This window comes from Gavialis gangeticus, unplaced genomic scaffold (genome assembly GCF_001723915.1).
Source record: "Gavialis gangeticus isolate Ggan-Ray unplaced genomic scaffold, GavGan_comp1, whole genome shotgun sequence".
NCBI lineage: Eukaryota > Metazoa > Chordata > Crocodylia > Gavialidae > Gavialis > Gavialis gangeticus.
The window spans coordinates 81,297,666-81,311,690 of record NW_017728993.1 but is presented as its reverse complement, the minus strand read 5'-3'; the positions used below and the strand labels follow the sequence as shown (position 1 = coordinate 81,311,690).

The 14,025-nt window shown below is 39.7% G+C and overlaps 1 protein-coding gene across 2 annotated transcripts in view; it reads right to left on the bottom strand.

Annotated features, from left to right (window-relative positions):
- Nucleotides 1–819: 819 nt before the first annotated feature.
- HENMT1 (HEN1 methyltransferase homolog 1) overlaps nucleotides 820–14,025 on the bottom strand; it is a 45,343-nt gene continuing 32,137 nt past the window's right edge. Inside the window, exons 2-7 of one of the 2 annotated variants that reach the window (XM_019502077.1) lie at nucleotides 13,685–13,837; nucleotides 11,837–11,949; nucleotides 8,302–8,436; nucleotides 7,640–7,822; nucleotides 4,589–4,766; nucleotides 820–3,177 (exon numbers count right to left, since the gene is read on the bottom strand). In XM_019502077.1, coding sequence (XP_019357622.1) covers nucleotides 2,743–3,177; nucleotides 4,589–4,766; nucleotides 7,640–7,822; nucleotides 8,302–8,436; nucleotides 11,837–11,949; nucleotides 13,685–13,804 — 1,164 coding nt within the window. In that variant the 5' untranslated portion in view covers nucleotides 13,805–13,837 and the 3' untranslated portion in view covers nucleotides 820–2,742. The remainder of the gene's footprint in view (nucleotides 3,178–4,588; nucleotides 4,767–7,639; nucleotides 7,823–8,301; nucleotides 8,437–11,836; nucleotides 11,950–13,684; nucleotides 13,838–14,025) is intronic. The other variant, XM_019502078.1, reaches the window with a different exon arrangement.

Genomic DNA, 14,025 nt, shown 5'->3' with positions numbered 1-14,025 from the left:
GCACCCAGAGGTACTGGAGCATGCAAGACTAACACTTAGACATCACTATCAAGAAGAGGAAGTTGCAATGGATTGGCCATGTCAGGAGAATGGGAGGAGACTATATCCCCAAGAATATTTTGTACAGTGAGAATCACAATGGCTCTAAAAAGCAGGGTCACCCTCTACGGTGGTACCACAATGTATGTAAAATGGTAAGTCATTTAATGTCAACATAGAAAGTGAGGAGGAACACAGAGAATCCCATCTGATCTGGTGGGAAGATTAGGCACTGGGTGCAGTTCAACATGAAGCAGCTTTGATCCAGAGGATAGAAGCAATCAAGAAAGAAGAAAGCAGCATGCTGCAAACTTGGACTCCAACTCAGACAATACATGGATCTGTGAAACTTGTAACAACTTGTGCCACTTTCAAATTGGGCTTGTCAGCCTCAAATGGATTCATCATGCATCTGACTAGACCTCTTACATGTACACCATGATCCAGAGATTCACAGTTGCCTACTACTGTTCCAAATATACCCCACCTTATCCTTATTTTAAAAGATCAGACTACAAAGTACGCTAAATAAAATGCCAAAAGGAAAATACACTAAGAAAAAACCTAAAGATCTAAAATTATCTGCCAAGTAATGTACGTCTCAAAGCCATGAACTGCAGTGGTATTTTCAAAAAAAAGGACAAGTTCCTGGTACTTAACTCCATTCTCATTAGACAGCCATCCTCATTTTGTTTATGGGTTTATTTACAAGCTTTGAATTTCACATTTAAACACTTACCATATTAGCTTTATAGTTTAAGGAAACAAACAAGAAACTAGTTCTAAATATTTTTTTTATTAAAGGTTAACTTTAAGTAAACATAGCTGTTTAACAAAGAGATTTCCCTGCAGACAGTACAATTATGAAAAATATAACAGCCAAACCATGTGGGTCCTGTAAAGTGTCCTCCTTTTTTGCAGAAACTGAGCCTGTCGCAAATTATAAACTCTTCCCTGTCTCTGTAAATTACAGCTGTCTCTTCTGCCTGGTTTCAACCTAAACAGCTTCTGAGTTCAGGAATGGCCAAGGACCTTTTTAACAAACAACAGTTGGTACTATATGGAAGCTCTGCTTTTTATGTCCTATGCATCTTACAAACATTAAGACTGACTGTGCAATGTTTGCACACCCAAAGCTGCCAGTGATTCCAGTGAACGTACACAAGAAATGGGTCAATTAAGTATATTTCCATCCAGTTATGATCAGTGCTTTTAACATAAGAGGACCAAAAGGGAAAAAAAGGTGCAAGAAATAAAACTATACATACATATAATACTTACATATGTATAATACAAATAAAAGGTACAATGGCTAGCCTTCCTTTTCCTCTGCCAGAGGACTGTTTTTATGTTTTTAGTGCAAACTTTTGTCTCCTTTTTTTGGATACCACTAACCAAGGCTTTATATCTGCTGCTTTCTCTTCCAGGTATGCTGAACAGCAATCTGTAATATATGCTTTCCACAGACAAATCTAAGATTTTGAAAAGGGTGTGTCAAGGATTGCTACAGATCCCCTGACTCCCAGCGCCCCACCACCACCACTTTGTTTTACACTATAGCTGCCACCAGCTTGAGCTGCTCCACCCATGATCCTCAGGCTGGAGTTCTAGTTCCCCATGGCCCCCAATGCCTGGGTCCCTGTGGGTCTGGGCAGGAGGAACTGAGCTCAGACCACAAGAGTGATGACACAGCTGGAGCACCCAAGCCAGCTGGAGATACCTTGGTGGGGCTGAGCAGAGAGCAGGTACAGGAAGGGGGGACCCACCTGCTGCCTTCACTGTCCCTAGCTGACCAGAGGTGGTGAGAGCCCAGGGGTGGTAGGGCCACTCCTGCCCCACTCTAGCCAGGGGCTACAGGGAGTGGTTGTGTGGGTTACTGAGCTTGGTCAGGAACTGTGGTAGCGGCAAGCTAACCTTCCCTTCCTACATCCGCTCCCTGTCCAGCCCCGCCAGATGACCCCTGCCAACCTGGGGAGCTCCAGCCTCAGGCCCATCATCCCCATAGTCTGAGCTCAGTCTCTGCTGTCTGGAGTATGCAGGGGACCTAGGTGTCTCATAGGCCACAGGGAACTGCAAGTGCTGCCATGTCTGCCAGAGAACTCACCAGATCCACCCCTGACTTTCTGGATTTCCATATCCCTCTCCTTTTCACCCTTTCAACAAAACCAAAAAACCCCCCAAGGAACATCCTTACAAACAAAAAGCACTGTAGGTATTATCACAGAAACTAACATCTTATTGCTTCATTTTATGCTTCATGTACAACAACATTTTGATTTCCAGGTTCAGCACTGAAATCATTCTATGAAGCAGCAGCACTCTACCACTGTGTCATTATTCACATGACTGGTATCAAAACTTCTATTCAGCTGGTGAAAGTCGTGAATATTCAGCATATCTGAAGAAAATAATTATGATATCTGAGAGATTAATAAGAGGAACAGAAGAAAATGTTAAATAAAACTACTGAATTTCAATGGTAGTTGGTTAACTTTTAAAATCTGTCCTCAAATCCTTAGAGGTGACTTCCAGCTAAAAGCCTAGAAACCAGTGGGGGCTATGAGAGAATATAGACTCCTGCCCCCTCTTGAAATAAAAAAAGTTAAGTTCACCCTATGCTTCTAGCTACCATATAGAAGATATCAGCACATGTCTACTGAAGAGGGGTCCTTCATTACCTTACTTAGTGGAAACATAAACCATTTACTCATTTTCTCTCTCTTCATGTTCAATACTGATCACCACAGCAGAACCATCGTTGCTTAGTGCTACTTTGCCAGTAATCAGCTTGCTTAAGTTCTCAAAGGTGCCACAAAGTTTATTCACTTTGGGGATAGAAAAGAATTTTATGAGAGGTATGTAGACTGCATTTCCACTGACGTATGTCTCCATGTTTCTGTCATCAGCAAGTTTTTCAGCTTCAGCTAGAGAGGGATTCCTTGAATGCCTCATGAAACAGTGAGGTAGTTGGAAGTCGGGTTTCATCTCGACAGGACCGTTTCTATGCTCCTTATATTCAGACTTGAAACTGTCCAAGAGTCGTCTTGTAATAATCTGTGCTGTATTAATAACTTCACTGACTACTACATTCTGCAGGTACTTCTCATCTTTAAGACTTGGATACACTGCTTTGAAAATCTTTAGGAAAAGTAAAAAATCCAAAAGATTAAATATTAAAACATGTTCAGAAAATGTTATAAACAACATGCGTCTAAAAACAGTGTATTTGTACTCAGTTTTTTATTTTGATATCCAAAAATATTATATTTAATAACTGTTATGACAATTGTATAATGATGTTATAATTTTATTGTACAAAAGATTTAAATAACATGTTGATCCAAACTCCACTTATACAACTGTACAGCAGACTTCACTAGACTTTTATACTGTAACAAGTAGGAGAATTACTTTAGTTATCAACAGAACTGCAAAATCATAGATTTCATAGACATTCGGGCTGGAAGGGACCTCGGAAGATCATCGAGTCCAGGCCCCTGCCCAAGGGGCAGGAAGTCAGCTGGTGTCATAGGATCCCAAAAAGATAAGCATCCCAATTTCTCTTGAAGGCGTTCAATGTGGGTGATTGAACCACTTCCAATGGCAGGCTGTTCCAAACCTTGGAGGCTCGGACGGTAAAGAAATTCTTCCTTATGTCCAGCCTGAAACGGTCTCGCTGGAGTTTATAACCGTTTGACCTTGTCATCCCTTGGGGCGCTCTGGTAAACAAACGTTCCCCAGATCCTGGTGAACACCCCTGATAAACTTATAGGTGGCCATCAGCTCACCCCTGAGCCTGCACTTTTCCAAGCTAAAGAGCCCCATAGCTCTCAGCCTGTCGTCATAAGGTCTGTTTTCCTGACCTCTGATCACGTGCGTGGCTCTTCTCTGGACTCTCTCAAGCTTCTCCACATCCTTTTTGAATTGAGGAGCCCAAAACTGGATGCAGTACTCCAGCTGTGGCCTCACCAAGGCCAAGTACAATGGCCTTGGTAAAGCTGTACAAAAATCAGACTTACACCTAACAAGTTACGGTTAACGACTAGATCAGACATGACTCTTCTAATTTTTTTCTGATGTATCGGATGTTTTCCATACTGCTGACAACCATGAGGTTCTGATGACACTAGGTCACATTTCTATACTGCCCTGCCCTCTTCCATTACCTTTCTAGACTTATAACTATACCAAAGTTATTTTTTAGGGTTAAAATGTCTTTATAAAGCCCTTTAAAATATTAAACTAATTTCCAAGAAATCATTCAGTATTTAAAGAAGTGGTTTGAGTCTTAAAACTGTGACAGCAAAATGTATTTCTCTGTGTCACAAGGTTAGTCACAATATTTGATATTAGAAACACAACCATGGGTTTGTTTCCTTTTCAATGTAAAATTATATATTATTAACTGGAGTTATGTCCATGTAGCAGTACTAAACTAGATTATGATATATATGTACACCTTCTACCTTACAAAACTGTCCCTGTATTTATTTATTCATTACTCTATGAAGTGAAGTGAAAAGGCAGGTAAAGAGTGGGAGATACTTACAGTTCTATAAGGGTTTTCTGTGGATTTCTCCAAATTAATAGTTTCACCAGTATTTGGATATTTTCTCCTAAATACAGCAATTTGAGTACAAAATCCAACATCCTCAGTTCCAGGTGGTGGGGCTCCCAAGCCAGTAAATTCCACTGTATAATCATAGCAACTGGCTGCATCTAGTGCCCTACGAAAAATAATTTTATCAAAATATATTGGTCAGCATTTCATTCTGCTAAAATGTGAATCTTCCTGAAAGGAACCAGACTATAATCCTGCAACCTCTCGGGCATGTATGCAACTTCCAGCATAATAACTTCACTGAGATTTCGAACCTCTTTGAAGCTGAGCTCATGTGTGAGCATTTACAGAATCAGGGCCTTACTCTTTAGTACTGTAGAAATGAGAACCAACTTCTATCAATGCATTTTTATATAAACCAAAAGCTTCTTTAATTTTCTGCAAGTATTTCCTACAAAACATACATACTCCTTATCTTCCCTAGATAATGCATCTCTCTCAGAACAGACACCATTAAAAATGAACTGTGTATGGAAATCATTAGCTTTCTGCACTTTATATCAAGCTTTCAGAATAACATCAGAATAAATGATGTTGAGAAATCATTTAAAAGATAACAATAGCCACATAAGAACATATGCTTGAATCTTGATGTTTGCAGGCTCTTTACACCTAGAAAGAGAATGAAATCTAGCAGCTTGTGTCTGTAACAATGTACAGTGATATCACATCAAGGTGAAAAAAGACCCATCCATTCCACTGCACTAATGAGTGTTAAACAGCCAAAGGGAACAAGGAAGAAACTTACTGGAGACAAGACACCCAATGCTGGAATTCTCAACCACAAGAGATCAAGCTGGGCACATCCAGACAAGCACACATATACAGCATGTGGTGCTGCAGAGCCATCTGCGGCACTGCACACATGCAGGCATTCTCTGTGCTGCTAACTTGCAGTGCCGGGGTTGGGGGAGGGAGAGGAGGCTTAACAGTGGGAGATTCCACCATCAAAAAACCTGTGCTAGAATAAAGTGGGGTGGCACACATGGCAGCAGTGGGCGCCACCCAAAACCAGAGCCTGGCTGGCTGGAGCCTCACTCCAGCTGCCAGCCAGGGTCCCCGCTGCTAGATTGCCACTGCTGAAGCCCCAGGAGGTCCCCAGGACATCAGGTGCACGTCCCCTACCCCACCCGGGGCAACTTGTCATGTGCCAGAGCAAATGTGCACAAGCATTCCCTGGGGCAAGTAGCAGCAGCACAACTACGTGCTGCTGCTGTTTGTCCTCAGAGAAATGCATGTGCGCGCTCGTCTGGACGTATACACTGAGTTCATGACTGACTTCTTTTGAAACACGCTGTAAGACTCACAACCAAATGTGTGAATGCTTCTATGCTTCTTACACTAAAGCAACAAACAGATACAGACATATAAAAGTGCTGGAGTACAGCCAACAAGCATCAGAAAATTCAAAGCCAGGACTGATGGTCCATTTTCAATTCCTGGAATGGTTATTTAAAGTAAATAGAAGTTATTCTAGAAAAGTGCCCCCACCACCATCTCGGGCATTATTTATTGTTCCTCAGCAATGAGACTGCAAGAGTGTGTCAGCACCAGAGAGAAAGTGCCATTTCTTTCTTTGCCATTCTTTTCTCTCCACTTTTTATGTGTTTGTCTTGTTTGCCATCAAAAGACTGGACTCCAGACCATCCTAACTAATATCTCATTTTCTCAAGGAAAATGATTAACACAGTCTTTGAAACATCAAACTGTTTTTTTCTTTACAAAAAATGTCCACAGTGAAAGGGAAAGGATCATTTTTTACTGATATTCCTAAAGACAGAGGGTGACAATAACAGTGCAGAAGGTAGGTTACTTACTGCTTGCTTATAAATATTACACACCTTTCAAGCTCCCAAACAGTACTGTGCACTTTTACAACTTGTCAGAGCAGCAAGGCCAAACAAAATCATGTCAACATAACCTGTTGGAAGGTTATGTTAATAAAATGAGAAAAAGAGATGAGGACTAAGAGAAAGGAAAAAAGAAGGGAACAATGGAGCAGTCTCCTTTGAGCAGTCTCAACAACTTTTTTCAAATGTATCTTGAAACAGGATCCAAATATTTTCAATACAAAATAATAAATTTCTACCTTGATAAGTGGCTAACTTGGAAAGGTCTGAAAATGACTGTTTTATTCTAGAAATGAACCTACTCTTCCATTTTTGTAAAATCATGCATTTGGTGTTCACAGCAGACCTTAAGAATTAAAGTCTTTGTGGCAGGGCTAAACCTGCCTTAACAGGAAAGTATCCTGTGATATTATTTACAGCAGTAGCTTACCTGTTGAAGTCAAACATTATTTTAACTCTTGTGTTAACCTCTTTCCACAGCTGCCTGCTTGCATCAGGGTCCTTTTATATTATGGCAACAACAAATGCCAGAGTAGGATAAGGTCTTTATCTTGTGCAAACTCTACCAAGTCCTCCATAGTAATAACATCTCTTGCTGTACCAAATGTAGTCCAACATCAACAGAGATGCTCTTAATATTATGCTATATGCTATCCCATTGGGATTATTTTTAATATTGTGATACATTTCTTTCCATGCTTTCAAAAAGAATTCCAGACTAATGGAAGTTTTCATTAACAAGGATGAAAGGACAGGAGCCTAGAGGGCTCATGGGAGTTTATGATATATTTCTATGCAGGATATTGTTAACATTAAGGCTTTGTTAAAACTTTACATTTTAAATGCTTTAACTGTTTCCCCTTCTTTTTGTTTCTTCAATAAAAGAGTTGAAAAGATTCAAGAAGTACTTATGACAATGGGAAAAAGCCAACTATGACAAGACATAAAATTTCAGAGCACACTTAACTTTATGTTGCAGCAATGAAGATTGGTTTCATTAACATCTTGTTGCTTACTGGGCCTGAGTATAGTACCCTTTCACAGTCCCCTTACCCCCTCCACACAAACCAAATTGTAAATTTAAATCTGTACCATGGCTTTTCATATTATTCATAGTTAGCTAACTTACCAACTTTGAAATTGTGCTTGGTTCCATTCAAATTTGTGGTCTGGATGCCTGAATAGTGTTACCCCTGGTAGTAAAGGGTTAAATTCTGAGTTCGGAGTGCTGATAACAACCATGGCTGGAGCCATAAAACCAAATACCACTTCTGGAAACTTTTCCAGTTCTGTTGCTTCCAGGTGCTCTATTCTGCAAAGGGTAAGATTGCAAAAGTCCATGAAATCCTATAGAGTCTTTTAACTTTATTTACAGTCAATTCAACAAAATATATGACAAGAGGAGAACAACTTGAGTAGATATAAATTGTTTGTCTATGGAGAGTCTTTCGTATTTTTATAGTCTCCTTCCCCTTTCACAAATCTTTATTATTTCACATCCTCCCCATTAATAATGTTTCTTACTATGCTTAATTTAAATACAACCCAGGTCAGTGGTGCAGTAATGCAGTGCTATTCTGCTGTTTGAATTGCTGAAGTGTAAACAGAGAGGATTGAACAGGGCTACTCAGATTAAGGATTTTAAACTCTTGTGACCTCAAGTAATCTTGCAACATGTCAAATACATGCAAAAGAAAGAGTAAAACACAAAATGCTACTTTATTTACAAATATTTATCTTTATAATGTGTCTTGATTAATGAAAACTTGAGTATATCAGCTTGGTACTCACAATTCAATGCATGTTATCAAGTCAAAACCAAGCATGCAGGGGTCCTTCTGAGCGACTGAGCCATGATGCAAGGTAACAATTAGTGTCCTTTCACTAGGTTGCAGATAATCACCAGGAAGTGGAGATAATCTATGCCTAGAAAAGCATCAAAGCATCACAAATTAAAATGACATAAGGACTTCTTTGGGACAAAGCCATTTTGCCTGTACATGTCCTTAATAATGACTACCAATGAGATAAAGTACCTTCAACTCTGGTTGATTTCAACAGTAGAGGATGTTCAACCCTCAAGCAAAAATATGCAAGACGTTAATAATTGTTTTAGAGATTAAGAAAACCTAAGAAGACTGAATCTTCACAAAAACACCACAGTAAAACTTTTACTGAGGATAAGTGCCACTAGCAGACAATCAGTATCCAGTACAGTTCTGCTTTATCTTTATTTAATGGTGACATCTATTAGGAATTTTTTTTCTTAATTTCATGCTTAAAATGGGTATTAATATGGTCTCTTGCAAAGAAAAACAGTAATATGCATATCTTAAGTGTGTCAGCAGCGAGCCACATAAATGTAAAAAAAAAACTCTTGCAATTAAAAAAAAAAAAGCTTGCAATTAAAGACAATTTTGCAAAAATCTTGTTGGTCTAATAAAAGATATCATCTCTACTACAAGTCCTGACGGCCTTTTCCTCTAGACCAATATGGCTACAACCTGGATACCTGACACATGGAAGATACTGAATTTTAGCCAATTTTTTAAATGAAATCTTCATATTTTCCCAAGCAGGAAGCAACTGTGACCACCTGAGACCTGAGATCCTGCTCCTGCCTTTGTTTCCAGGTAATTTTTATCATCACAGATGATGTGATGAGGAGGTGAGAGGCTTCATACCAGCTATGAACTGACTGCCCAGAGGAGTTTTCCACCTATTGACTCCTCTGTGAAATCCTATGAAATATGAACTTTCATTTCTACCCACGATAACTTTTACAAACTTTTCTCCAATGCCCAATGAAGGGTGTTTGTGACTGACAGCTTGCAATTAAAGAAATGTTTCTGCAAAAATCTTGGTGGTCTAATAAAAGATATATTCTCTACAAGTCTGGATTGCCTTTTGCTTTAGATCAATACGGCTACAACCTGGATACCTAAAAGAAACTCTAGCATTTTGAAAGGTAATTTAATTAAAATCACTGAAACAAATAATGGTGCTCAGGCATCCAATTAACAACCAGGCAGTCTCCGCCTGTACTTACAAATATCATGGAACAAAGAGTAAAATCATAATTAAAAAAAAAAAATCAGGCCAGAAGATTTATTTTGGAGGTTTAAATGCAAATCTTATTCACCCTGTTTTCTTTTGAAGTTATGAAGATTTCCCAGACATTTTTCCTTATTAGCCCATTACTTTAGTACTTTAAAAAGATGAAAATATAACCATAACATCCTATGTTACAAGCACTCAATCCCTGGCCTGCAGGGGTCTGCACTTCTGAAAATTTGGCAGCAAGAGAATGGTGGCAGCAAGTCTGCTCCCCTACTGACAAATTTCTTGACCTGTGAGGAGCCCCATGGGCTGGATAGCATGCTAGATCAGCATGCAGAGGGAGCCCAGGGACTGATGCGGGCACACGGGCTGGCTGGAGGTGGTGTGGGGCCCGATCCTGCCATGTGGGCAGAAGCAGAGGCAGGGTGGGCCCCAGGGAAGTGCCACAGCCAAAGGAGGTAGCACAGGGCCCCAGCTTGGGGGCATGGAGCCAAGGGAGGAGCACAGGGCTCCTATCCAGCAGCGCAGGTTCCAGGGACTTGGCAGGGTCCCCAAATTGACAGCATAAAAGCTATGCAGCTGGAAGCTGCAGCCACACTGCTTCTCCCAGCACCCCCATTCCCCAACTGCAATGCAAGTGCAACTTTCAATGGGAAGAAAGCTGCACTAGGGCTGGCTTTGGTGGGGAGGGTAGAGAAAAGAGGACACGGAGAAATAGAAGCATTATGAAAGCAGCTTCCAGTTCCCTGGTCCTGGCGAATTTTCCTCCAACTGGGAACTAAACCTAGGCCTCCACTTCTTCTCCCAGCCCTCTGTTCTCCAGCTGAAGTGCAAATGCAGCTTCCAGCCACACAGGAGCTGGACCAGGGCCAGAGAGCGGGAAGCTGCTTCTATGATGTGATTCTGATTCGGCTGAATTGAATTGGGACAGTGATTCAAATCTCCAAATCGAATCACTGTCCCTCCGAATTGTCCGAATCTGAACCCAAAGTGAATACTTGCCGCTTCGCACAAGCCTAGTAAAGAGAAGTAGCAGTGGTGCAGGCTCAGCTTGCAGCTCCCCAGCCCTAGTACAGATGTTCACTGCCTGCAGCTCCACAGGCTGGTTTTATATGTTGGTGGCCCCTGACCTAAGCCAAACCTTGAAAAGACAACTGTATCATTAACCCCAACAATAAATAGAAAATACAGGAGTATTAGGCTCATACCAAACCTGTTCAAGTGTTGGGAAACGAAGCAGGCAAGAAAGCCAGCAAGTTCAGGTGTTTTTTGCTTTGTTTCCAATTCATATACTGTATTCAAAGTAATTTGCTTTCTTCTGTGAGAAGCATCTACACTCCTTGAGAACTGGAGTGGCAAAAAGGTGAACAAACCTTTGATTTTTTTCCCCTATATCAAAGGAAGTTTAACTTGGAAATAGGCAAAACCTTGTAGTCTGGAAATGGATGCATGTGGTATGCTACTGAACACGGTGTACCTGATACCTATTTTAACATCTTGGAATTTACAAAATTCTTCCTTCTTTTCTTAGGAAAATGACAAATGCCTGATGTCCAAAGTTATCTACCATAAAATAAGAAAACAGAAGAAGAGCAAGAGTTAGAGGCCTTCAAAGTTTCCAAAATCCTACTCTGCTATCAGTTTGGAAGAGAGGCTATGACACCAGCTAAATTCCAGCACAATAAATTCAGATGCTAAATTCCCTTGTATGTTTATATTAGCATTTATATCCTACATTTATCACTGAAGCAATGGCACTCTCAACTTCAAGACAAATTGTTTTGTGTTTGGGACAGAACTTTACCCGCAATTGGTCCATAAACTTGGGATTTAGTGCTGCAAGAGATCACAAAATTCAACATCTTCTGTACAGAAGGCAAAAACAAGGACTCTTCACATAACCTTCACACAGTAAGAGACAAAACCAAAAACAACGTCTAGCCCCTACTGATTGGAAAGAAAACAAACTATAGCTTGTGCAAATGTCAGTTTTGAAACTGGTTATGTAACCATGGCACTTCGTGCCAATAGAAGCATACAGTAGTTTTACCAAATCAGTACACCGTTTTCCTACATACCAGTAGTTTTACCAAATCACTGTACACTTCCCAGTAAACTCTGTCCTCACATAGTGATATTCAAAACCTTAGTTCATTTCTCCTTGTACTGGTTCTCGTGGCAAGTACTGCTGTCACATGCCATGAGGCTGAACCAAACCCTGAATCCTGAGTCTCGAGTAAGAAAAATTATGTAAAATGGAGCTTACATTTTCTCCTTCATCACGTTCTCACAGATATCTAGACCAGCTAGCACTTCAATACACTTGCAGAATTTCAGCATCCAGAGTAGCGAACAATCAGCACACCCCAGATCTGCTACCTGTAAATTAGATTGCAAAAGAGCAGCCATTTATTATTGTATATGAAGACATTTCTACAGCTGTCAGAAAAATATTCCACACAGATATTAACTATCACTTTTATGAAGAAGGAATTAAACACATTGATTTGTTATGTAACTTTACATTTTAGTTGCAAGTTACCAAAGAATACTCAGGACTGTAAAGGATTCTTTTACAGGGGACATTTAGGTCCCAATCCTCCAAACTGTTCTACATTGATGGGTTTATGCAGACATTAAGTCTCAAATGTACAAGGTCTACAACACATTAACAGCAGAAGATACTGATCCTGCAAAGACTTACCTACATATTTAACTTTATGCAGTAAGAATAGCCCAATAGATTTTGATGGAATTTCTTACAGTGCATAAAGTTAAGAACATGTTTCCCATCACCCAGATAGAGAGGTATCTATGTAAAATAATCTCAGTCCTATTTCTAAAGGGCAAGGGAATATCCACATCAAAAACCATAACTTAATAACAAGCACTATTCCCTCATAAAGATTTCATGACCATGCCAAATAAATACCAATCTTTGGTCTGTGCTTTCTTGCAGGTTTGCACTTAAACACATTGCTCAGCAGATGTGGGAAAGCCTAAACAGCCTGTTAAAAAATAGAGAACTTCAGTCTTTCCATAAATTAATTTAAAAGAAATTAGAATAAAATTTGCAATGTCAAAGAGCTTTAAACCTTTATAACTCCAGATGCAACAGAATTACTGAATGCATCATATTCAAAATCAGATTAAAATGGCATGATTTCATAGACTACTGCTTTATAAAACAGTAAATTAGCAATCAATAATGTGATTACATAAAAAGTCCATCTCTGGTACAGCCAATAAGAGCTCACACATTACAAGACACTGTTTCACAGAGTGAAACAGGGGACTTCAAAATTTATCCTGAACTCCCTATTTTTTCCCCATAAAGACCACCACCAGAAGAAAAATAATTACCTTGTTATTAGTTTTTATGTTTAATATATTTTTAAACATTAATTGCATAGCTTAGCATCTCAAATTTCCAGAAACAAGACAGGGCTTTGTATTTTCTATTACACCGAAACAACTGCAAACCCATTCCTTTCTGGTAAAGCATTTAGCAAATCTAATCCTCAATCCTATCATGAATGCCTCTGCCTAAAACAAGTGCTAAAAATACTGTATCAATGCTGTCTCACATTCTTAATGCCTTTTCTTTTGTGCAAGCTTGCTGTGTACATGAAAGTGATAAGTTAGCACGTATTTTACAATTTGTCTGTTAGTCTATAAGGAGCCATTCTGCCCTGTCTTGTGCCTACTTTTAACCTAGCAGGCCTAACTACCCCTCTTTACAGTTAGGACTGTAAATCAAAGACACTAAGAGCCTGAAGCAAGATAAGTAGAAACAAGCCCCAGCATAATAATTCAATTTTAAGACGTTCAGAAAGCCAGCCACTCTCTAGGAAAAGGTGACCGTTTATTTTATTTACACTCTGTAAGACCCAAAAGAATACCTTTAAATTCTAAATGCACTTTCCTAAATTGACATAAGTTTTACATGTTTGAGAAAAATCTCATTTGATCACCAAAAGAGTTTGCCAAAGTAATTTAATCCCGAGAGCATTACTGCTTGGCAATTAGGCATTTCTATCACTCCAAGACATTTTCTATCAAGTGCTTACTGTACTTTTAAAAACTGAGGCTGTGAAAAGAATGATATACCAACCTTCTTAGGTTTGTATTTGTTCACTAAATCTTTAATGAACTGGTACCGTTGCTTGTATAGCGGAGGCGTGAACTTAATGGTTCCTGTACATTCATCCTTGGCCAGGTTCACATCCACCATCCTGCCTATGCTGAAAGTTAAAAATTACGTTTCCTGAAACAGATTTGACAACAATTAATTCAGCCCCTCACTCCCCCTGAATTCAAAATCAACCAAATATAGATCTGACCCCACTTGCATGTAGTGTTCCCAAATGCAGGCCCTGTTTTTCTTTCCACTTAGGACTGAAGGACCTGAATCGCTTCAGCCTTCACAAGAGAAGGCTGAGAGGTGATCTTGTA